A 24,486-nucleotide genomic window follows, 5' to 3' on the forward strand; every position below is an offset into this window, starting at 1 on the left:
TTGAGCTGCTCCATTTATTAGCATAGAACAGAGGCACCTGCTGAGGGCAGCTAACCTGGATGCTGACTTTTTCTGTGCTATACGATGAATTCCAGGCCCCTGCACGTTGTTGGGACTGCCCTTTTGGGACAAACTGTCACCAGCCACAGGGTGATAAGACCCTCCCCCAGATGATGCATGGGTCTGTGCCGTCCCAGGTTACTAAAATCTGGAGTTTTGAAACTCAGCTCATGTACCAGAGATAAAACACAGGAACACTGCACCACTGGGTGGGCAGATGGCTAGGACACAGACAGAGTGAAAGCAGGAATCTGAGGATGCCTGGGACACACAAGGGGAGATTGTTCACTCATCTGTGAAGGCTTCCTAAACAGCAGCGGGCATAAACTTCCCTCTCTGGGGACAAGAGAGTTGGCTGACACCATTTTTACCCCTGCCCATGAGCACAGATGGATTTCAGTGAGCAGGACGGCGCCCATAGTGGAGGCTTGAGCCGCTTACACCAAACCTTGTCCCCCTGAGCTGTGTAGGTGCTTTTTTAACCTGGGCAAGTATGCCTGAGACTCAGAGCAGCAGGCCTCTCCCCCAGAAGACTAGCATAACTGCCTTCCTCTGCCCCCCCCCCCCCCCCCCCCCACTGCACACACCCAGTCTCCTGACCATGGAGTGCTGCAAAGCTTTAGCTGTAGGCAAAATAGAACCTAGCCTCTTTTAACAAGCAGACCAAAACACACCTACTTAAAAATCACCACACACACACACACACACACACAGTGGACAAGGTCCAAACACTCCCCATTGTAAGCAAGGAGAAACTCTGCAGAGGACTGACCCGAAGGAAAGAATAGCCAAAACACAATAGCACGGTGTACACAGCATACACCAGAACAACTTCCTGAAGCACCAGGCCCTGGACAGTATATGACCTCTTCTTAACATAGCCATTACTCTCAGGAACAGGAAGCATAACAGGCTTTCCTAAAACACAGAAGACAGAGACCTGGACAAAATGTCATGATGGAGGAATTCATCCCAAAAGAAAGAACAAGAAGAACAAGATCATGGCCAGGGATCTAATCAAAATAGATATAAGTAATATGCCTAAACTAGAAGTTAAAACAACAATCATAAGGATAGTAGCTGGGCCAGAGGAAAGCATAAAAGACAGAGATAAAAGACTTATAAACTAGTCTGGCCGAAATAAAAAAAAATGCTATAGCCAAGAAACAGAGGAATCAAAGAGTTATATAGAAGATAAAAATATGGAAAATAAACGAAGATGAAAAGAAGGAAGGAAAAATATTGGATAACATTCATATCATAGGAGTCCCAGAAGAAGAAGAGAGGGGAAAAAAGAGAAAGTGTATTTGAGGAAATTATAGCTGAAAATTTCCCTAATCTGGGGAAGGAAACAGACTTCCAAATCCAGGAGGCACAGACAACTCCCATAAAAATCAATAAAAGGAGACTAATACCAAGAAATATCGTAGTAAAATTTACAAAATACAGAGATAAGGAAAGAATTCTGAAAGCAGTAAAGGGAAAGCAATCCCTAAACTGCAAGGGAAGACAAATAAGGTTAGCAGCAGATCTCTTCATAGAAACTTGGCAGGCCAGAAGGGAGTGGCATGACATATTCAGCATATTGAATGGGAAAAATATGCAGCCAAAAAGACTTTATCCAGCAAGGCTGTCATTCAGAATAGAGGAGAGATAAAGAATTTTCCGGACAAACAAAAACTGAAGGAGTTTGTGAGCACTAAACCAGCACTGTAAGAAATATTAAAGGGGACTCTTTGAGTGGGAAAGTCCAAAAGCAACAAAGACTAGGAAAGAACACAGAAAATATCCAGAAACACTGACTTTACATGTACTACAATGACACTGAATTCATATGTATCAGTAGTCAATCTGAATGTAAATGGACTAAATGCTCCAATCAAAAGACATAAGAATGGATAAAAAAATAAGACCCATCTATATGCTGCCTACAGGAGATTCATTTTAGACCCAAAGACACCTCCAGATTGAAAGTGAGGGGATGGACAACCATTTATCATGCTAATGGACATTAAAAGAAAGCCGGATTAGACATACATATAGAAGACAAACTAGAATTTAAACCAAAGACTGTAATAAGATGAAGAAAGACACTATATCATAATAAAGGGGTCTATCCAACAAGAATTAAATCTAATTACAACTAATCTAATTGTAGATATTTATGCCCCCAACTTGGAAGCACCCAAATATATGTCATTTAATAACAAACATAAAGAAACTCACTGATAATACAATAATAGTAGGACACTTTATCACCTCACAGTAATGGACAAATCATCTAAGCAGAAAATCAGCAGGGAAACAATGCCTTTAAATGACACGCTGGATCAGATGGCCTCAATAGATACATCAAGAACATTACATTAGCAGCAGGATACACATTCTTCTTGAGTGCGCATTCACCAGAGTAGATCACATACTGGGTTACAAATCAGTTCTCAATAAGGACAAAAAGATTGAGATCCTACCATGCGTATTTTCAGAACACAATACTATCAAACATGAAGACACCCACAAGAAAACATTTGGAAAAACCACAAATACATGGAGGTTAAAGAATATTCTACTAAAGAATGAATGTGTTAACCATGAAATTAAAGAAGAAAATTTTAAAAGTACATGGAAACAAATGAAAATGAAAACATGAGTCCAAAACCTTTGAGATGAAGTAAAAGCAGTCATAAGAGAGAAGTACATGGCAACACAAGTTTTTATGTCAAAAAACAAGAAAAGTCTCAAATACACAATCTAACCTTACACCTTTAAAAGAGCTAGAAAAAGAAAAGCAAGTAAAGCCTAAAGCCAGCAGAAGAAAGGAAATAATATAGATTAGAGCAGAAATAAATGTTGTAGAAACAACAACAACAACAACAACAACAAAACAGTAGAACAGATCACAAAACTAGGAGCTGGTTTTTTGAAAAAAATTAATAAAATTCAAAAAGAAAAGAGAAAGGACCCCAAAAAATAAAATCACAAATGAAAGAGAGCTCACAACCAACACTACAGAAATACAAACAATATTAAGAGAATATTATAAAAAATGATATGCCAACAAATTGGGCAATCTGGATGAAATGGATAAATTCCTAGAAACATATAAACTGTCAATACTGAAACAGGAAGAAATAGAAAATTTGAACAGACTCATACCCAGCAAAGAAATGGAATCTGTGATCAAAAATCTCCCAGCAAACAAAAGTCCAGGGCCAGATGGCTTCCCAGGGGAATTCTCCCAAACATTTAAAGAAGAGTTAATACCTATTCTTCTCAAATTGTTCCAAAAAATTAAAATGGAAGGAAAACTTCCAAACTCATTCTACAAGGCCAGCATTACCTTGATTCCAAAACCAGACAAAGACCCCAGTAAAAAGGAAAATGACAGGTCGATTTCCCTGATGCATGGTGCAGAAATTCTCAACAAGCTTCTAGGAAAATCGAATCCAGTAGTACATTAAAAGAATTATTCACCACAACCAAGTGTGATTTATTCCTGGTCTGCAAGGATGGTTCAGTATTCACAAATCAGTCAGTATGGTACACCACATTAGTTAAAAAAAAAAAAAAAAAAAAAAAAAGGAACCATATGATTATCCTCTCGATAGATACAGAAAAAGCATTTGACAAAATACAGCATCCATTCTTGATAAAAACTCTCAACAAAGTAGCGATAGAGGAAACATACCTCAATATCATAAAGGCTGTATACAAAAGACCCACAGCTAATATCATTCTCAATGGGGAAAAACTGAGAACTTTTCATCTGTGGTCAGGAACAAGACAGGGATTTCCACTGTCACCATTGTCATTTAACATGGTATTGGAAGTGCTAGCTGCAGCAGTTAGACAACAGAAAGAAAGAAAATCCATCCACATCGGCAAGGAAGAAGTCAAACTTTCAATATTCACAGATGACATGATACTCTATGTAAAAATTCTGAAAAACCACCAAAAAGTTGCTAGAACTAATACATGAAGTCTGCAAAGACACAAGGATACAAAATCAACATACAGAAATTGGTTGCATTTTTATATACCAATAATGAAGCAGTAGAAAGAGAAATCAAGGAATCAGTCCCATTTACAGTTGCACCAAAAACCATAAGATACCTAACAATAAACCTAATCAAAGAGGTAAAAAGATCTGTACTCTGAAAACTGTAGAACACTTATGAATGAAATTGAAGAAGACACGAAGAAATGGAAAAACATTCCATGCTCATGGATTAGAAGAACAAACATTGTTAAAATGTCTGTACTACCCAAAGCAATCTGCACATTTAATGCAATCCCCATCAAAATACCACCAGAATTTTTCACAGAGATGGAACACACAATCCTAAAATTTGTATGGGACTACAGGAGACCCCAAATAGACAAAATCAATCTTGAAAAAGAAAAGCAGAGCTGGAGGCATTACAATTCCGACTTCAAGCTATATTACAAAGCTATAGTCATCAAGACAGTATGGACTGGCACAAAAAATAGACACATAGATCAGTGGAGTAGAATAGAAAACCCAGAAATGGACCCACAACTATCTGGCCAACTCATTTTCAACAAAGCAGGAAAGAATATCCAATGGAAAAAAGACAGTTTGTTCAACAAAGGGTGTTGGGAAAACTGGACAGTGACATGCAGAAAAATGAAACTGGACCACTTTCTTACACCATTCACAAAAATAAACTCAAAATGGATGAAAGACCTAAATGTGAGACAGGAAACCATCAAACTCCTAGAAGAGAACACAGGCAGCAACCTCTTTGACCTCAGCTGCAGCAGTTTCTTAATAGACATGTTGCTGAAGGCAAGGGAAACAAAAGCAAACATGAACTCTTGGCGTTTTATCAAGATAAAAAGCTTCACACAACGAAGGAAACAGTCAATTAAAAGGTAGCCTACAGAATGGGAGAAGATATTTGCAAATGACGTATCTGATAAAGGGTTAGTATTCAAAATGTATGAAGAACTTACCAAACTCAACACCAAAGAAACAGACAATCCAGTTAAGAAATGGGCAGAAGACACGAGTCAACTTTTTTCCAAAGACATCCAGGAAGGTGTTGTTAACAACACAGGAAGCAACAGATGTTGTCAAGGATTCAGAGAAAGGGGACCCATCTTGCACTGTTGGTGGGAATGCAAACTGGTGCAGCCCCTTTGGAAAACATTATGAAGGTTCCTCAGAAAGTTAAAAATAGAACTGTCATACAACCCAGCAATTGCAGTAGTAGGTATTTACCCAAAGGATACAAAAATACAGATTTGAAGGAGCGTGTGCACCCTGATGTTTATAGCAACGTACCAACAATAACCTAATTATGGACAGAGCCCAAATGTCCATCAACTGTTGAATGGATAAAGAAGGTATGGTGTGTGTATACACACACACACACACACACACACACACACACACACACACACACAGGAATATTACTCAGCCATCAAAATGAATAAAATCTTGCCATTTGCAATGATGTAAATGGAGCTAGAATATATTATGCTAAGTGAAACAAGTCTGTCAGAGAAAGACAAATACCATATGATTTCAGTCATATGTAGAATGTAAGAAACAAGACAGATGAACATAGGGGAAAGAGGGGAAAAAAAGAGAGTGAGGCAAACCATAAGAGACTCTTAATGGTTTATAGAGAACATACTTAGGGTTGATAGAGGGGAAGTCAGGGGATGGGCTAGATGGGTGATGGGTATTAAGGAATATAGTTGTTGTGATGAGCACTGCATGTTATATATAAATGATGAAATAATAAATTCTACTCACTAAGCCAATTACACTGTATGTTAACTAACTAGAATTTTAATTAAAACTTGAAGTAAGTAGGAAAAAAGGAAGTCACAAAGCTGAAGAGTACAATAACTTAACTAAAAAATATACTAGATGGAATCAACAACAGAATAGGGTAAAGCAGAAGAATGGATCAAGGATCAGTGACCTGGCAGACAAGACAGTGGAACTTGGCCAAAAGCAGCAAAAAGAAATGTTTTTTTAAATGAAAATAACTTAAAGGCCTTATGGGACAACATCAGTTACCCTCACCACCGAATAACAGTCACATTTTGAAGGTCACAGGAAGAGGAGAGCTAAAGGGACAGAAAACTTATTTGGAGAAATAATGGCTGAAAACCTTCCTAAACTTGGGAGGAAAACTACCCATACAGATTCAGGAAGCCCAGGGAGTTCCAAGTAAAAGTCTAAGCCCAAGAGATCTCTGGCAACACATAGGAATTAAAATGTTAAATTAAACTATTAAATTAAACTGTTAAAACCTAAAGATAGACTCATGGGAAGATGGTGGAGTAGGAAGATCCTGAGCTCATCTCCCATGGAAACACGAAGGCTGGATCTACATATAAAGCAACTCTCTGAGAATGACCTGAATACTAGCATAATGGCTATTATACAACTAAAGATATCTGTAAAAGACTTGTCAAAAGAGTAAGAAAGACAGGGACACAGTTAGATTGGAAAACAAACTCCCCCCTGCCCCCAGTGCAGTAATGCAGAAGTTGGGGGGGATATCAAGGTACCAGGGTTCTCACTGATATGTGAGGGGGGAGGGAGGGGTTAAGCCCCATATTGGGCATCCTTTGCCCCAGGGATCAGCACCAGGAAGTTGAATCCCTATAATATCTAGCTTTTCAAATCAGTGGGGCTTAACTGTGTGAGGGCTAGAGGGCTATGGAGAATGGAGACTCTGTTTTTAAGGGCCTGTGAACAGTTTCACTTACTTGGAGACCCAGCATAGAGATAGCAGTTTGAAAAGTGCCTGGAACATACATGAAGGAGATTGACTAATTTTAGTGCCTGTGCCAGAGGGGCAGGGATCTGTAGGAAATTTCTCCAGCCAGAGAAGCACTGGAGGGCACCATTTTCTTGCTTTCCTTTAGCTGTCAGATACTTACTCTGACATTCGCCATCAACCTTGCTAGCAAACACTCATTTCACCTTCAGGTTCCCCTGTAGCCTGACATATATATCCCTGCAGGCATCCTTCCAGTGGTTACCATCCTACCACATCTTGGCAGGCAGCCTCAGTCAGGACCAGTGCCCCACTAGAAGCACGTTCAACCCTCCCACTCCCACCCAGGGGGAAGCCTTGGCTGGGATTGACACTACTCCATAGTGACTCATGCCCCATAGAATAGGGGACAGCCCTGCCCACCAGCATGGCTGCAACAGTTATGGCTAGGCTTTACAGCAGCCACCCTGGGGATTAACTGCACCTACCAGCATGCCTGCAGCAACCACAGCCAGGCCTCTTAGCCAACCAGGCTGGAGACTGACTCTACCCCTCCACTGTGCCCATAGCAGTAACAGCCAGGCATTACAGCCAGTCCCACCCATCAGTGTGCTCCTAGCATTCATGACCCAGGCACAACAGGGGGGTACATGCAGCCACACAGAGGATACCCCTGAACCACCTGGTTCTAGTGACTGGGAAGCTTGTGTTTCTGGGCCCCAAAACATACTTTCTACATAAGGCCACTACCTTCAAGACAGAAATGTAGCTGACCTTCCTAATATATAAAAACAGACACAGAGAATCAGACAAATTGAACAGAGGAATATGTTCTGAATGAAAGAATAAGACAAAACCTCAAAAAGAGCTAAACAAAAAGGAGTTAAGCAATCTGCCTAATGGAGTTCAAAGTAATAGTCATAAAGATGATCACTAAACTGGAAAGAAAAATGCATGAACTCACTGAGAAATTTCATTAAAAAGATAGAACTACAAAAAAGATTTAGAACTGAAGAATACCGTACTGGGGAATCAGCAGCAGATTAGAGGATGCAGAACAGATCAGTAAGCTGCAGGACAGGGTAGTGGAAATCATTCAAGCTGAATGGCAAGAAGAAAAAAGAATTTAAAATATGAGGATACATGGGGGTGTCTGGGTGGCTCAATGAGTTAAGCATCTGGCTTTGCCTCAGGTCATGATCTCAGTTTATGAGTTCAAGCCCCACATTGGGCTCTCTGCTGTCAGCACAGAGCCTGCTTCAGATCCACTGTCTCCCTCTCTCTCTGCTCCTCCCCTGCACTCGTATGCGTTCTCTCTCAAAACTAAATAAACATTAAAAACAAACAAACAAACAAACAAACAAAACACCCAGGATAAGTGAAGGAGCCTCTAGGACAACATCAAGCATACTAAATTCAAAGGAGAAGAGAGAGAAGAGGCAGAAAACTTATTTGAAGAAATAATAGCTGAAAACTTACGAAATCTGGGGAAGCAAACAGACATCCAGGTCCATGGAACACAGAGAGCCCCAAGGAAGATGAACCTGAAGAGGTTCACACCAAAACACATAGTAATTAAAATGGCAAATGTTAAAGGTAGGAACTTCAAACCAGCAAGAGAAAAGCAGTTAGTTATATACAACAGAATACCCATAAGACTGTCAACTAATTTCTCAGCAGAAAGTTTGCAGACCAGAAGGGAGTGGCATGATATATTCAAGCATGAAAGAAAACAACTTACAGCTAACAATACTCTACCCAGCTAAGTTATTACTCAGAATTGAAGGAAACCCTAAAGAGTTTCCCAGATAAACAAAGGTTAAAGGAGTTTATCACCACTAAATCAGCCTTATGAGAAATGTTAAAGGGAACTCCTAAAGTGGAAGGAAAAGGCCATAACTAGAAGAAAATTAGGAAAACATTTCACAAGTAAAACAAACACACTAAAAAGTAGTGAGTTAATCACTTATAAAGCCAGTATAGAAATTAAAACAGAAAAGGATTATAATCAGTTATATTTATAAAAATTAGCCAAGGGATACACAAAATAAAAAGATGTAAAACATGACATCATATTTGTAAAATGTGTAGGTGGGAGAAAAATTTAGTGCTTTTAGAATGTGTTCACATGTAAGTGACCATCTATGTAATATAGACTGCTATATATGTAAGATTGTTATATATGAACTCATTGGTAACCAGAAATCAAACACCTATAATACTGACAAAACAGAAAAGAATCCAAGTATAACACTAAAAAATGCCTTCAAACCACAAGTAGAGAGAGCAAGAGAAGAAGAAAGGAACAGAGAATTGCAAAAACAACCAGGAAGCAGTTAACAAAATGGGAATAAGAATATGCCTATTAATATTAAATGTAAATGTAAGTGGACTAAATGTTGCAATCAAAAGTCCCATTCAATGTGGCTGAATGGATGAAAAATCAAGATCTATCTATATGCAACCTACAAGAGATTCATTTTAGATATAAGGATACATAGTGAAAGGATGGAAAAAGATGTTTTATACAAATGGAAACCAAAAGAAAGCAGAGAGGGCTATACTCAGACAAAACAGACTTTAAAACAGAGTGAGAAAAGACAAGGGCATTAAATAATGGTAAATGGAACAGTGTAGCAGGAAGTTACAATATTTGTAAATATTTATGCATGCAACATAGGAGCACCTAAGTATATAAAACAAATATTAACAGACCTAAAAGTAGAGACTGACAACAATACAATAATAGTAGTGGACTTTAATACCTTACTTATATCATTACATGGATCATCCAGAAAAAAGTCCATAAGGAAGCATTGTCCTTAAATAGCACATTAGACCAGATATATTTATTAGATAAACACAGAACATTCCATCCAAAAGTAGCAGAATACACATTCTTCTCAAGAGCATGTGGAACATATTTCAGTATAGATCATATTTCAGACCATGAAAAAGTCTCAGTTTAAGAAGACTGAAGTAATACCAAGCATTTTTTATACCACAATGGTATGAAACTAGAAATAAATCACAAAATGAAAATTGAGAAAAGCACAAATATATGGAGATTAGACAACACACTACTGAACAGCCAGTGAATCTGTGAGGAAATCAAAAGATAAATTAAAAAATACCTTGAGAGAAATGAAAATGAAGCATAGCAAAATCTGTGGGATTCAGGAAAGCTGTTCTTTTTTTTTTTTTTTTTTTTTTTATGACATTTATTGTCAAATTGGTTTCCATACAACACCCAGTGCTCATCCCTGGAAAAGCAGTTCTAAGAGGGAAGTTCATAGTGATACAAGCCTACCTTAAGAAGTAAGAAAAATCCCAAATAAACAATCTAACTTTATACCCAAAGGAACTAGATAAAGGGGAACAAATGAAGCTCAGAGTTGGTAGAAGGAATGAAATAATAAAGATTGGATTGAAAAAAGAAAATATAGACTAAAAGGAAATAGAAAAGATCAATGAAACTAAGAACTGGTTATTTCAAAAAATAAATGAAATTGATAATCCTTTAGCCAGACTCATCAAGGAAGAAAAAGAGAGAAATAAATAAAATCAGAAATGAAAGAAGGGAAGTAACAACTGATACCAAAGATAATACAAAAGATTATAAGAGACTGCTATGAACAATTCTGTTCCAACAGATTGGACATCCTGAAAGAAATGGATAAAATTCCTAGAAATATAGAATCTATTAGGAATGAATCGTGAAGAAATAGAAAATCCAAATAGACCATTTGTAACAAGGAGTTTGAATCCATAATCAAAAACCTCCCAACCAACAAAATTCCAGGACTAGATGGCTTCACTGGTAAATGTACCTCAAACTCTTCCAAAAAAATTGAAGAGTGGAGAATGTTTCCCAGTTAATTTCATGAGGCCAGTATTACCTATTACCCTAATACCAAAACCAGAGAAGCGTACCACAAAAAAAAAAAAAAAAAAAGAAAAGAAAAGAAAATTACAGGCCAATACCCTGATGAACACATATGAAAAAAAAACTTCAACAAAATGTTAGCAAACCTAATTCAACAAAGCATTAAAAAGATCATACACCATGATCAAATGGCATTTATTGAAGGGATATAAGGATGGTTCAACATCCTCAAATCAGTCAATATGATCTACCATGTGTAAAAATTAAGGATAAAAATCATGATCATCTCAACAGATGCAGAAAAAGGATTTAACAAATTTCAAAATCCATTTATGATAAAAACTCTCAACAAAGCAAGTATGGAGGGAATGTACCTCAACATAATAAAGGCCATGTATGACAGACGCAAAGGTAACATCATACTCAACAATGAGAAGCTAAGAGTTTTTTCTCTAATATCAGGAAGAAGACAAGAGTGCCCACTCTCACCACTTCTACTCAGCATAGTATTAGTTAGGTAGTTAGGCAAGAAAAAGAAATAAAAGGCATCCAAATTAGAAAGAAGTAAAGTTGTCATTATTTGTGGATAAAATTTTATATATCGAAAACCCTAAAGATTCCACCAAAAAGCTGTCAGAACTAAGAAACAACTTCAGTAAACTTGCAGGATGCAAAATCAGTATACAAAAATCTGTTGTTTTTGTGCACTAACAAAGAAAAATTAAGAAACCAATCTCATTTACAATTGCATCAAAAATGATAAAATACCTGGGAATATATTTAACGGAGACAGTGGAAGACCTTTACATTGGAAAGTACAAGATACTGATGAAAGAAACAGAAGAAGACACAAGTAAATGGAAAGGATTATATGTTCATAGATTGAAAGAATTAGTATTGTTTAAATGTCTATATTACCCAAAGCAATTTATAGGTTTCAGTGCAATCCTTATCAAAATCGCAGTCACATTTTTCATAGAAATAGAATGAACAATTCTGAAATTTGGTTTTTTTTCTTAATATATGAAGTTTATTGTCAAATTGGTTTCCATACAACACCCAGTGCTCATCCCAAAAGATGCCCTCTTCAATACCTATCACCCACCCTTACCTCCCTCCCACCCCCCATCAACCCTCAGTTTGTTCTCAGTTTTTAAGAGTCTCTTATGCTTTGGCTTTGTCCCACTCTAACCTTTTTTTTTTTTCTTTTCCTTCTCCTCCCCCATGGGTTTCTGTTAAGTTTCTCAGGATCCACATAAGAGTGAAAACATATGGTATCTGTCTTTCTCTGTATGGCTTATTTCACTTAGTTAGCATCACACTCTCCAGTTCCATCCACATTGCTACAAAGGGCCATATTTCATTCTTTCTCATTGCCACGTAGTACTCCATTGTGTATATAAACCACAATTTCTTTATCCATTCATCAGTTGATGGACATTTAGGCTCTTTCCATAATTTGGCTTTTGTTGAGAGTGCTGCTATAAACATTGGGGTAAAAGTGCCCCTATGCATCAGTACTCCTGTATTCCTTGGGTAAATTCCTAGTAGTGCTACTGCTGGGTTATAGGGTAGGTCTACTTTTAATTTTTTGAGGCACCTCCACACTGTTTTCCAGAGCGGCTGCACCAGTTTGCATTCCCACCAACAGTGCAAGAGGGTTCCCGTTTCTCCACATCCTCTCCAGCATCTGTAGTCTCCTGATTTGTTCATTTTGGCTACTCTGACTGGCGTGAGGTGGTATCTGAGTGTGGTTTTGATTTGTATTTCCCTGATGAGGAGCGACATTGAGCATCTTTTCATGTGCCTGTTGGCCATCTGGATGTCTTCTTTAGAGAAGTGTCTATTCATGTTTTCTGCCCATTTCTTCACTGGATTACTTGTTTTTTGGGTGTGGACTTTGGTGAGCTCTTTATAGATTTTGGATACTAGCCCTTTGTCCGATATGTCATTTGCAAATATCTTTTCCCATTCCGTTGGTTGCCTTTTAGTTTTGTTGGTTGTTTCCTTTGCTGTGCAGAAGCTTTTTATCTTCATAAGGTCCCAGTAATTCATTTTTGCTTTTAATTCCCTTTCCTTTGGGGATGTGTCAAGTAAGAAATTGCTGCGGCTGAGGTCAGAGAGGTCTTTTCCTGCTTTCTCCTCTAGGGTTTGATGGTCCTGTCTCACATTCAGGTCCTTTATCCATTTTGAGTTTGTTTTTGTGAATGGTGTAAGAAAGTGGTCTAGTTTCATCCTTCTGCATGTTGCTGTCCAGTTCTCCCAGCACCATTTGTTAAAGAGGCTGTCTTTCTTCCATTGGATATTCTTTCCTGCTTTGTCAAAGATTAGTTGACCATACTTGTGTGGGTCTAGTTCTGGGGTTTCTATTCTATTCCGTTGGTCTATGTGTCTGTTTTTGTGCCAATACCTTGCTGTCTTGATGATTAGAACTTTGTAGTAGAGGCTAAAATCTGGGATTGTGATGCCTCCTGCTTTGGTCTTCTTCAAAATTACTTTGGCTATTCGGGGCCTTTTGTGGTTCCATAAGAATTTAAGATTGCTTGATCTAGCTTTGAGAAGAATGCTGGTGCAATTTTGATTAGGATTGCATTGAATGTGTAGCTAACTTTGGGTAGTATTGACATTTTAACAATATTTATTCTTCCAACCCATGAGCACAGAATGTTTTTCCATTTCTTTATATCTTCTTCAATTTCCTTCATAAGTTTTCTATAGTTTTCAGCATACAGATATTTTACATGTTTGGTTAGGTTTATTCCTAGGTATTTTATGCTTCTTGGTGCAATTGTGAATGGGATCAGTTTCTTTATTTGTCTTTCTGTTGCTTCATTATTATTCTGTTATTCATTATTCATTATTCTGTTGCTTCATTATTATAAGAATGCAACCAATTTCTATACATTGATTTTGTATCCTGCAACTTTGCTGAATTCATGTATCAGTTCTAGCAGACTTTTGGTGGAGTCTATTGGATTTTCCATGTATAATATGTCATCTGCAAAAAGTGAAAGCTTGACATCATCTTTGCCAATTTTGATGCCTTTGATTTCCTTTTGTTGTCTGATTGCTGATGCTAGAACTTGCAACACTATGTTAAACAACAGCTGTGAGAGTGGACATCCCTGTCGTGTTCCTGATCACAGGGAAAAAGCCCTCAGTTTTTCCCCATTGAGGATGATATTAGCTGTGGGCTTTCGTAAATGGCCTTTATGATGCTTAAGTATGTTCCTTCTATCCCGACTTTCTCGAGGGTTTTTATTAAGAAAGGATGCTGAATTTTGTCAAATGCTTTTTCTGCATCGATTGACAGGATCATATGGTTCTTTTCTTTTCTTCTATTAATGTGATGTATCGCATTGATTGATTTGTGAATGTTGAACCAGCCCTGCATCCCAGGAATGAATCCCAGTTGATCATGGTGAATAATTCTTTTTCTATGCTGTTGAATTCGACTTGCTAGTATGTTATTGAGAATTTTTGCATCCATATTCATCAGGGATATTGGCCTCTGGTTCTCTTTTTTTACTGGGTCTCTGTCTGGTTTAGGAATCAAAGTAATACTGGCTTCATAGAATGAGTCTGGAAGTTTTCCTTCTCTTTCTATTTTTTGGAGCAGCTTGAGAAGGATGGGTATTATTTCTGCTTTAAATGTCTGGTAGAACTCCCCTGGGAAGCCATCTGGTCCTGGACTCTTATTTGTTGGGAGATTTTTGATAACTGATTCAATTTCTTTACTGGTTATGGGTCTGTTCAAGCTTTCTATTTCCTTCTGATTGAGTTTTGGAAGTGTGTGGGTGTTTAGGAATTTGTCCATGTCTTCCAGGTTGTCCAGTTTGTTGGCATATAATTTTTCATAGTATTCCCTGATAACTGTTTGTATCTCTGAGGGATTGGTTGCAATAATCCCACTTTCATTCATGATTTTATCTATTTGGGTCATCTCCCTTTTCTTTTTGAGAAGCCTGGCTAGAGGTTTGTCAATTTTGTTTATTTTTTCAAAAAACCAAGTCTTGGTTTCGTTGATCTGCTCTACAGTTTTTTTAGATTCTATATTGTTTATTTCTGCTCTGATTTTTATTATTTCTCTTCTGTTGGGTTTGGGGTGTCTTTGCTGTTCTGCTTCTATTTCCTTTAGGTGTGCTGTTAGATTTTGTATTTGGGATTTTACATGTTTCTTGAGATAGGCCTGGATGCAGTGTATTTTCCTCTCAGGACTGCCTTTGCTGCATCCCAAAGTGTTTGAATTGTTGTATTTTCATTTTCGTTTGTTTCCATATATTTTTTAATTTCTTCTCTAATTGCCTGGTTGACCCATTCATTCTTTAGTAGGGTGTTCTTTAACCTCCAATGCTTTTGGAAGTTTTCCAGACTTTTTCCTGTGGTTGATTTCAAGCTTCATAACATTGTGGTCTGAAAGTATGCATGGTATGATCTCAATTCTTGTATACTTATGAAGTGCTGTTTTGTGACCCAGTATGTGATATATCTTGGAGAATGTTCCATGTGCACTCGAGAAGAAAGTATATTCTGTTGCTTTGGGATGCAGAGTTCTAAATATATCTGTCAAGTCCATCTGATCCAATATGTCATTCAGGGCCCTTGTTTCTTTATTGACCGTGTGTCTAGATGATTGTTGTAAGTGGAGTATTAAAGTCCCCTGCAATTACCACATTCTTATCGATAAGGTTGCTTATGTTTGTGAGTAATTGTTTTATATATTTGGGGGCTCCTGTATTTGGCGCATAGACATTTATAATTGTTAGCTCTTCCTGATGGATAGACCCTGTAATTATGTTATAATGCCCTTCTTCATCTCTTGTTACACCTTTAATTTAAAGTCTAGTTTGTCTGATATAAGTATGGCTACTCCAGCTTTCATTTGGCTTCCAGTAGCATGATAATTAGTTCTCCATCCCCTCACTCTCAATCTGAAGGTGTCCTCAGGTCTAAAATGAATGTCTTGTAGACAGCAAATAGATGGGTCTTGGTTTTTTTTATACATTCTGATACCCTGTGTCTTTAGGTTGGCGCATTTAGTCCATTTACATTCAGTGTTGTTATAGAAAGATATGGGTTTAGAGTCATTGTGATGTCTGTAGGTTTCATGCTTGTAGTGATGTCTCTGGTACTTTGTCTCACAGGATCCCCCTTAGGATCTCTTTTAGGGTTGGTTTAGTGGTGATGAATTCCTTCAGTTTTTGTTTGTTTGGGAAGACCTTTATCTTCTTCTATTCTGAATGACAGTTTTCCTGGATAAAGGATTCTCGGCTGCATATTTTTTTTTCTGTTCATCACATTGAAGATTTCCTGTCATTCCTTTCTGGCCTGCCAAGTTTCAGTAGAGAGATCAGTCACGAGTCTTATAGGTCTCCCTTTATATGTTAGAGCACGTTCATCCCTAGCTGCTTTCAGAATTTTCTCTTTATCCTTGTATTTTGCCAGTTTCACTATGATATGTCGTGCAGAAGATCGATTCAAGTTACGTCTGAAAGGAGTTCTCTGTGCCTCTTGGATTTCAATGCCTTTTCCTTCCCCAAATCAGGGAAGTTCTCAGCTATGATTTCTTCCAGTACACCTTCAGCACCTTTCCCTCTCTCTTCCTCCTCTGGAATACCAATTATGCGTAGATTATTTCTCTAGTGCATCACTGAGTTCTCTAATTTTCCCCTCATATTCCTGGATTTTTTTTATCTCTCTTTTTTTTCTCAGCTTCCTCTTTTTCCATAATTTTATCTTCTAGTTCACCTATTCTCTGCCTCTTCAATCCGAGCTGTGGTCACCTCCATTTTATTTTGCAGCTTATTTATAGCATTTTTTAGCTCCTCCTGGCTGTTTCTTTGTCCCTTGATCTCTGTAGCAATAGATTGTCTGTTGTCCTTTATACTGTTTTAAAGCCCAGCAATTAATTTTATGACTATTATTTTAAATTCACTTTCTGTTATAGTGTTTAAATCGTTTCTGGTCAGTTCGTTAGCTGTCGCTACTTCCTGGAGTTTCTTTTGAGGGGAATTCTTCCCTTTCATCATTTTGGATAGTCCCTGGAGTGGTGTGGAACTGCAGGGCACTTCCTCTGTGCTGTTTTGAATAAATCGCGTTGGTGGGCGGGGCCACAGTCAGACCTGATGTCTGCCCCCAGCCCACTGCTGGGGGCACAGTCAGACTGGTGTGTACCTTCTCTTCCCCTCTCACCTCTCCCATAGTGCGGGATTCACTGTGGGGACTGTGGGGTGGTGTGGCCCCTGTCTGGGCTACTTGCACACTGCCAGGCTTGTGGTGCTGGGGATCTGGCATATTAGCTGGGGTGGATCAGCAAGGTGCACAGGGGCAAAAGGGGCAGGCTCAGCTCGCTTTTCCTTGGAGATCCGCTTTGGGAGGGGCCTTGTGGCACTGGGAGGGAGTCAGACCTGCCAGAGGGATGGATCTGCAGAAGCACAGCTTTGGGTGTTTTCGCGGAGCAAGCAAGTTCCCTGGCAGGAACTGGTTCCCTTTGGGATTTTGGCTGAGGGATGGGCGAGGGAGATGGCACTGGCGAACGACTTTGTTCCCCGCCAAGCTGAGCTCTGTCGTCCGGGGTTCAACAACTCTCCCTCCCGTTGTCCTGTAGCCCCCCGCTCTCCGAGCAGAGCTGTTAACTTATAAACTTCCAGATGTTAAGTCCCGCTTGTTGTCAGAACACACTCCGTCCGGCCCCTCTGCTTTTGCAAGGCAGACTTGGGGGCTCTGTTTTGCCGGCAGGCTGCCCCTCCGCCCCGGCTCCCTCCGGCCAGTCCGTGGAGCGCACACTGCCTCTCTGCCCTTCCTACCATCCTCCGTGGGCCTCTTGTCTACACTTGGCTCCAGAGAATCCGTTCTGCTAGTCTTCTGGTGGTTTTCTAGGTTATTTAGGCAGGTGTGGGTGGAATCTAAGTGATCAGCAGGACACGGTGAGCCCAGAGTCCTCCTACGCTGCCATCTTCTCAGAATATTTCTGAAATTTGTATGGAACCACAAAAAATCCTGAGTAGACAAAGGAATCTTGAGAAACAGGAACAAAGCTGAAGGCCTCACATTTCAAACTATATTACAAAGGTATGACCATCAAAACAGTATGATATTGGCATAAAAACAGATACCTAGATTGCTGCAGTGGAATAGACAGCACAGAAATAAACCCGCATATATATGGTCAGTTAATTCATCCCCAAGAAGGCAAGATTATCAATGGAGAAAGCATAATGCCTTGAATAAATGGTTTGGAAAAACTGTACCGGTATCTTATTCTGTATACAAAAATTAATTCAGTATGGATTAAAGACTTGAATGCAAGATTTGAAATCATAGAACTACTAGAAGAAAACATAGGCAGTTAAGTTCCCTGAGATCAGTGTTAGTGATGGTTTTTGGGTTTTTTTTTTGCATCTTACTTCAAAAGGTAGGGCAACAAATCAAAAATAAAGGGTACTACATCTAACTAAGAAGGTGTTGAACAAGAAAGGAAACTGTCAGTGAAAGGAAAAGACAGCCTATTGAATGTGAGAAGATATTTGGAAACCATATATGTAATAAGGGGTTAATATTCAAAGTATATAAGGAACTCACACAATTCAATAACAAAAAAAAAATCCCATAAAAATGTACATTTTTCCAAAGAAAACATACGTATGACCCACTAGCACATGAAAAGATGTCCAGCATTACTAATCATCAGGGAACTGCAAATCAAAACCACAGTGAGATAGCATTGTTAGAATGGCTATTATCAAAAAGGCAAAACAATTACAAATGTTAGGGCATAGAGAAAAAGGATCTATTATGCCCTGTTAGTAAGAATGTAAATTTGTGTAGCCATTCTAGAAAATAGTGTGTCGGTTCCTCAAAAAAACTAAAAATAAAACTATCGTATAATCTAGCAATTCTACTTCTGGATATCTGAAGAAACTGAAAACACTAATTTGAAAAGATATGATTATTGCAGTATTACTCACAATAACCAAGATACGGAAACAACCAAAGTGTCCATCTGTGGATGAATGGATAAAGATGTTGTTAAGGGGTGCCTGAGTGGATCAGTTGGTTGAGTGTCCCAATTCTTGGTTTTGGCTCTGGTCCTGATCCCTGGATTTTAGTATTGAGCCCTGTGTTGGGCTCCACACTGAGTGTGGAGCCTGCTTAAGATTCTCTCTCTCTCTCTGCTCTTTCCCTGATCCGCATGTGCTCTTCAAAATAAAAAAAAAAGAAAAATGTGGTTTATATATATATAACAGACACAATTCAGGCATATGAAAAATGAAATCTTGCCATTTGTGACAACATGGATGAATCTTTATGGCATTATGCTAAGTAAAATAAGTCAGGCAGAGTAAGATGAATACCATATAATTTCATCTATATGTGAAATCTAAAAAGCAAAAGAAAGAACAAAAACAAAACTTATAGATGGAAAGAGTATGTTGGTGGTTGCCAGAGTTGGGGTTGGGGGGGCATTGGAGAAGATCAAGAGATATAAACTTTCAGTTATAAAGTAAGTTATTTATGGGTAGCAATGTATAGAATGGTAACTAGAGCAACAGTACTGTATTTCATTTATGTAACTTTATATGGTGACAGGAGGAAACTAGACTTCTAGTAATGATCAATTCACAGTGCATGTAAATATTGAATCATTATGTTGTATACCAGAAATTAATGTTATTTGTAAATTATACCTCAATTTTAAAAAAAGGCATTGGTCTAATTCAGTAGTTTCCAAAGTCTAATGTCAATAGCATTAGATATTAGAGAGAACCCCAGGGCAGTTTATTTATGCCTATTTGTGCTTTTTTTGTTATACTTTCAACATTTCTTTTATGTGTGTTTTATAATGTGCATAATATAGTGCTATATATACTTTGTAAATAAATATATACATATGGTAGAGTATATATGCTTGCAACTTTTTAAGGTAGGAGTACATAATAAAAGTTTTTAAAGACCGTATCTTTGATTACATCACTCAAGTGTCATTTGAGTATAATGAACCCACTGTGTGCTTATCTTTACCTTCTAGGAACTGAACATTTACTTCAGTTATTTTTACACAGAAAGTCTGTTTCACTGTATCATTTGTATATATAGCAACCAAGTTTCAGGAACTATTTTATAATACCAAACACTGCGGTATTTTGTTCTTGCTGAGAAAATAGTTTAAAACAAATTAGGTTCTCACAGTACTCTTTGATCTTTTAGCAGCTTTCGATTCTAGAGATGGGAGTCATTTGTGGATCAAACTGTATGATCTGTATTTAGAGCCCATGTTTTTAATGTTGCTTCAAAGCTTGTGTCATAATACCCCTGCTGGAATCAGATTAGATAACAGCCATATTTTAGCAGCTGAAATTCCAGGGTTAAAGAGAAGTGAATTGTGCTCTCTCTTTATTAAACATAGGTAAATAATCTAATTCAGTTTTGGTGATTTCGTATGTGCTTACCAGTCATAGTGATTAGAAAGACAAGCTGCTTCTCCACTCTTTTGGCTGTGCCTTCCTTGAGAAATTAACAATCTTGTGAATTTATAGAATAATTCATTCCCAACATATTAGTGACAATCACTAATTGCCTTCTTCACCAAACATTTCATAATAGATAAAGGATTTTTGCATATTTCATTTATTCTTCACTTATTAACGGGAATAAGGTTACTCACCTCATAGAGTTGTTGGAAGGATTAAATGAGTAAAAACACTGTCTCACACATAGTAAGGGTTCAGGAAATATTAACCATTGTTCTATGGAAGAATAGTACTAAGTACCAGTGCTCCACTGGATGGCAGTGAATAGTGACTTGAGAGTTGGGGTCTTCCCTAGGTCCTCCTGCCGATTAGCTGTGTGGCTTTATCCCTTTCCTAATTTTTGTTCTTCATTTGTAAAATGATTATAATGACATTCTTTTCAGACACTTATTGATTAAATTAAATTAGACAATAAGGTGCTTATCACAGTGTCTGGCCCATAGGAACTTTTATTAAACCCTTATGTTATAGCCTAGGAATTGCCAGTATTTTCTCAATTACAAATAGTAAAAATTCTGCTGTTGAGGTAGGTTGTTCAAATACCATTTTAAAGGCACAGGTACAAACAAAAGCCCATAGGCATTTTGACTAAATGTGCTTATGTGCTTCTTACTCTGCCTTTCCTGAGGTTCATCAGTTTATCTTTAATCATTTACTGAAAGGAAACTAAGATACTAACTAATACTCATTTGTTGTGATTCAGTTACAGGTTTCTAGATATCTCTTCCCTTTAAATGCCTTATGAATGCTCATTGTTTGATCTTTATTTTAAAGTTTATTTATTTATTTTGAGAGAGTGCTCGAGAGTTGGGGAGGGGCAGAGAGAGAGGGAGAGAGGGAATCCCAAGCAGGCTCTGTACTGTCAGCACAGAGCCAGACTTGGGGCTCAAACCCATGAACCGAGAGATCATGCCATGAGTCGAAATCAAGAGTCAGACTTCTTAACTGAATGACCCAGGCACCCTGAATCACTGTTTATTCTTTTATTTCATTTTCCTTTTTTGGCGAGTTTGGGGCCCTTAAATTTTAATATTATATATCCTGTTTTATCCTTCTTGGAAATGCAGATTGTGTACATCATAGTAGCATTACATTTTACCTAGACTGGATTGGGTTAAATACACTAACTAGTCAGTTTGCTCTGTTATCAGGGATACCTTTAACATTTTTTTATTTTATTTATTTTTTTTTTTATTAAATTTTATTTTTTTCAACGTTTTTTATTTATTTTTGGGACAGAGAGAGACAGAGCATGAACGGGGGAGGGGCAGAGAGAGAGGGAGACACAGAATCGGAAGCAGGCTCCAGGCTCCGAGCCATCAGCCCAGAGCCTGACGCGGGGCTCGAACTCACGGACCGCGAGATCGTGACCTGGCTGAAGTCAGATGCTTAACCGACTGCGCCACCCAGGCACCCCCCTTAACATTTTTTTAAATGAGAAAATTATTATTGTATTTGTCTTTTTAAAAATCACATTATGTAATGGACTAAACATATTTTGTCATAATTTTATTTATTTATTTTTAATGTTTATTTTATTTTTGAGAGAGAGAGAGAGACAGAGCATGAGCAGGCGAAGGGCAGGGAGAGAGGGAGACACGGAATCTGAAGCAGGCTCCAGGCTCTGAGTGGTCAGCACAGAGCCTGACTTGGAGCTTGAACTCACTGACTGTAAGGTCTTGACCTGAGCTGAAGTTGGACCCTTAACCGACTGAGCCACCCAAGCGCTCCTGTTTTGTGATAGTTTTAAATAGGTGCCTGAGTAGCTCAGTTGGTTAAGCGTCTGACCTCAGCTCAGGTTATGATCTCACAGTTTGTGGATTTGAGCCCTACATCGGGCTCTATGCTGACAGCTCAGAGCCTGGAGCCTGCTTCAGATTCCGTGTCTCCCTCTCTCTCTGCCCCTTCTCTGCTTGCGCTCAGTCTCTCTTTCTCTCATAAATAAAGATTTAAAAAAATTTTTTTTAAATTATTTTTTCCCTTTTTGCCTCACGTTTACATGTTGTAATGTCTTCATCTGTGTGAAGATCTGTGATCTTGCTCCAAGTTCAACATTATGGTTGGTATTAGGAAGCCTAATCTCTAAGATGGAGTGAGAATTTATTGAAAAAAAGTCTCATTTGTTTAAAACAAACTGAAATTTCGAAGTTCTAAATACTTTCACCTCTGTCTTAAATTTCTTAAAAGATGTTGTATTATCAACATGTAATCTCAATGAGAGTATGTAGTTGCTGTGTTTACTTTTATATTTCAGTATCACTGGATATTGTCATTTTTGAATCCTTCCTTAAATAATTACTGAAACGAATAAAATAAAAATGTGTTAACAGCTGACATTTCCTTAAAAGTGAACTTATCAAAACTTTGCTCTATGTTTTAGAAAGAAAAGGAAAAAAAAAAGGAAGAGAAAAAGAAAGAAAAGGAACCAGAAAAGCCTGCAAAACCTCTTACAACTGAAAAGGTAAAATTCCTTTAAAAAAAAACCTATTAAGATTACCATCCTATTTTTGTATTCTTACGTGAATGTCTTTGGGATATTTACAATATGTGAATTGTCATTCTGTCAGTAAGTATGTTTTGAATGAATATGTGTGCTAAGCATGTCCTTCTAGATTGTCCTATATAAGTTTTAGTTATATATGTACGAGTATAGATCATGTGAGGTCCTCAAGGTCATTCTCTATTAATGACATAAAGAATGGTGTTTTTAGTTTTCATGCACAGACTTCAGTGAAAGTTTAGAGAATGAAGAGTTCATACCTGAAGGGGTCTTCAGAAAAGACTCCATTCATAGGGGTAAGCATTTGAGGTAGATTTTGAATTGTAGGTAGAATTAAAGTGGAAGGCAAGAATATATCATTTGGAGAGAACACCTGAGGACAGGCAAAGAAACTGAAAATAGACAAAATATATTTAGAAAAATAGTAGTGGAGTTTGAAGAAAGATGATGTTTATGTAAAGAAAGTAGTGAAAAATAAGACCAGTATGGTAGATTGAGCTCAAATTGTAGAAGACTTTAAAGTCTAGGTTGATTATTTCTTAGAGGAAAGGCTGTGGGCATCATTTCCAAGTTCGTAAAGCAGAGATAAACCTAATTCAGAACGGTTCTTTTGGAACATTATTTTGGCAGCAGTGTACAAGATAGATGTGACTAGGCAAGCTAGAGGTAAAGAGAACATTAGCTTTTTATTATTACTTTTTTTTTTTTTTTTTTTTGGAGAGAGAACATGCATGCTTGCGTGCATGCAAGTAGTGGAGGAACAGAGGGAGAGAGAATCTTAAGCAGGCTTCGTGCCCATTGCGGAGCCCAACCTGGGGGTTGATCTCATGATCTAAGCTGATACCAAGAATTGGATGCTTAACTGAGCCATCCAGGCACCCCAGAACATTAGCTTTTTTTTTTTTTTTAATTTTTTAATCTTTTTTATTTTAGAGAAAGAGAGAGTGTGAGCAGGGAAGGAACAGAGAGAGAGGGAGACACAGAATCCCAAGCAGGGTCCAGTCTCTGAGCTGTCAGCATAGAGTCTGACATGGGACTCAAACTCACGAACTGTGAGTTCATGACCTGAGCCAAAGTCTGAAGCTTAACTGACTGAGCCACCCAGGTTTCCCCAGAGCATTATCTTTTTAAAAGGCATTGGTTACATAATTATGGTAGCTTGACTTTGAATGTGTTTGATTATGAAAATATGAAAGCATGGTAAAGGAGTTGTCAGTAAAGGGAACATCCTTGATAGTAGTTGAAATTTTAAAAATTGACCTAATGCGTGCATAAATTACATATACAAGATGCATGCATTTAAAGCATACAATGCAGATATATACTGGTTCTTTCTCTGCTATTTATTTATTTATTTATTTATTTATTTATAATTTTCTTTATTTTTGAGAGAGAGAGTGTGTGTGTATGAGGGAGAGAGAGAATCACAAGCAGGCTCCGCGCTGTCAGCATGGAACCAAATGTGATGCTCAAACCCGTGGACCTCAAGATTATGACCTGAACCAAAATCAAAGAGTTGGTTGCTTAACTGACTAAGCCACCCAGGCGCCCCTCATTTATTAAAGCAATCTCTACCTTCAAAGAGTTGCAAACATGACTTTAGCACTTAAAATGTACCAAGTATCCCAAGACTCTTCAGTCCTTCATATAGCAAACTCTCCACTATCTAACCCCTTCCTAGAGGTCTCCATTCTTTATACCAGTTAAGACTTGTCCATTGTTGCCTAAACATACTTTCCATTTCTG

At 38.0% G+C, this 24,486-nt stretch overlaps 1 protein-coding gene and 1 long non-coding RNA gene across 6 annotated transcripts in view; one reads left to right on the forward strand and one right to left on the reverse strand.

The window, feature by feature from the left end:
• The window catches only part of SMAP1 (small ArfGAP 1), a 200,018-nt gene that overhangs the window by 94,220 nt on the left and 81,312 nt on the right, over window positions 1-24,486 (forward strand). For all 5 annotated transcript variants that reach the window (XM_042986645.1, XM_042986641.1, XM_042986642.1 and 2 more), the window contains one exon: window positions 22,621-22,701. In XM_042986645.1, the coding sequence (XP_042842579.1) occupies window positions 22,621-22,701 (81 nt within the window). The remainder of the gene's footprint in view (window positions 1-22,620; window positions 22,702-24,486) is intronic.
• Window positions 1-24,486, reverse strand: part of LOC122238666 — a 42,227-nt gene that overhangs the window by 16,175 nt on the left and 1,566 nt on the right. The gene's annotated exons all lie outside the window — the stretch shown is intronic.

The sequence above is a fragment of the Panthera tigris genome, chromosome B2 (genome assembly GCF_018350195.1).
Source record: "Panthera tigris isolate Pti1 chromosome B2, P.tigris_Pti1_mat1.1, whole genome shotgun sequence".
In the NCBI taxonomy this organism is placed as follows: domain Eukaryota; kingdom Metazoa; phylum Chordata; class Mammalia; order Carnivora; family Felidae; genus Panthera; species Panthera tigris.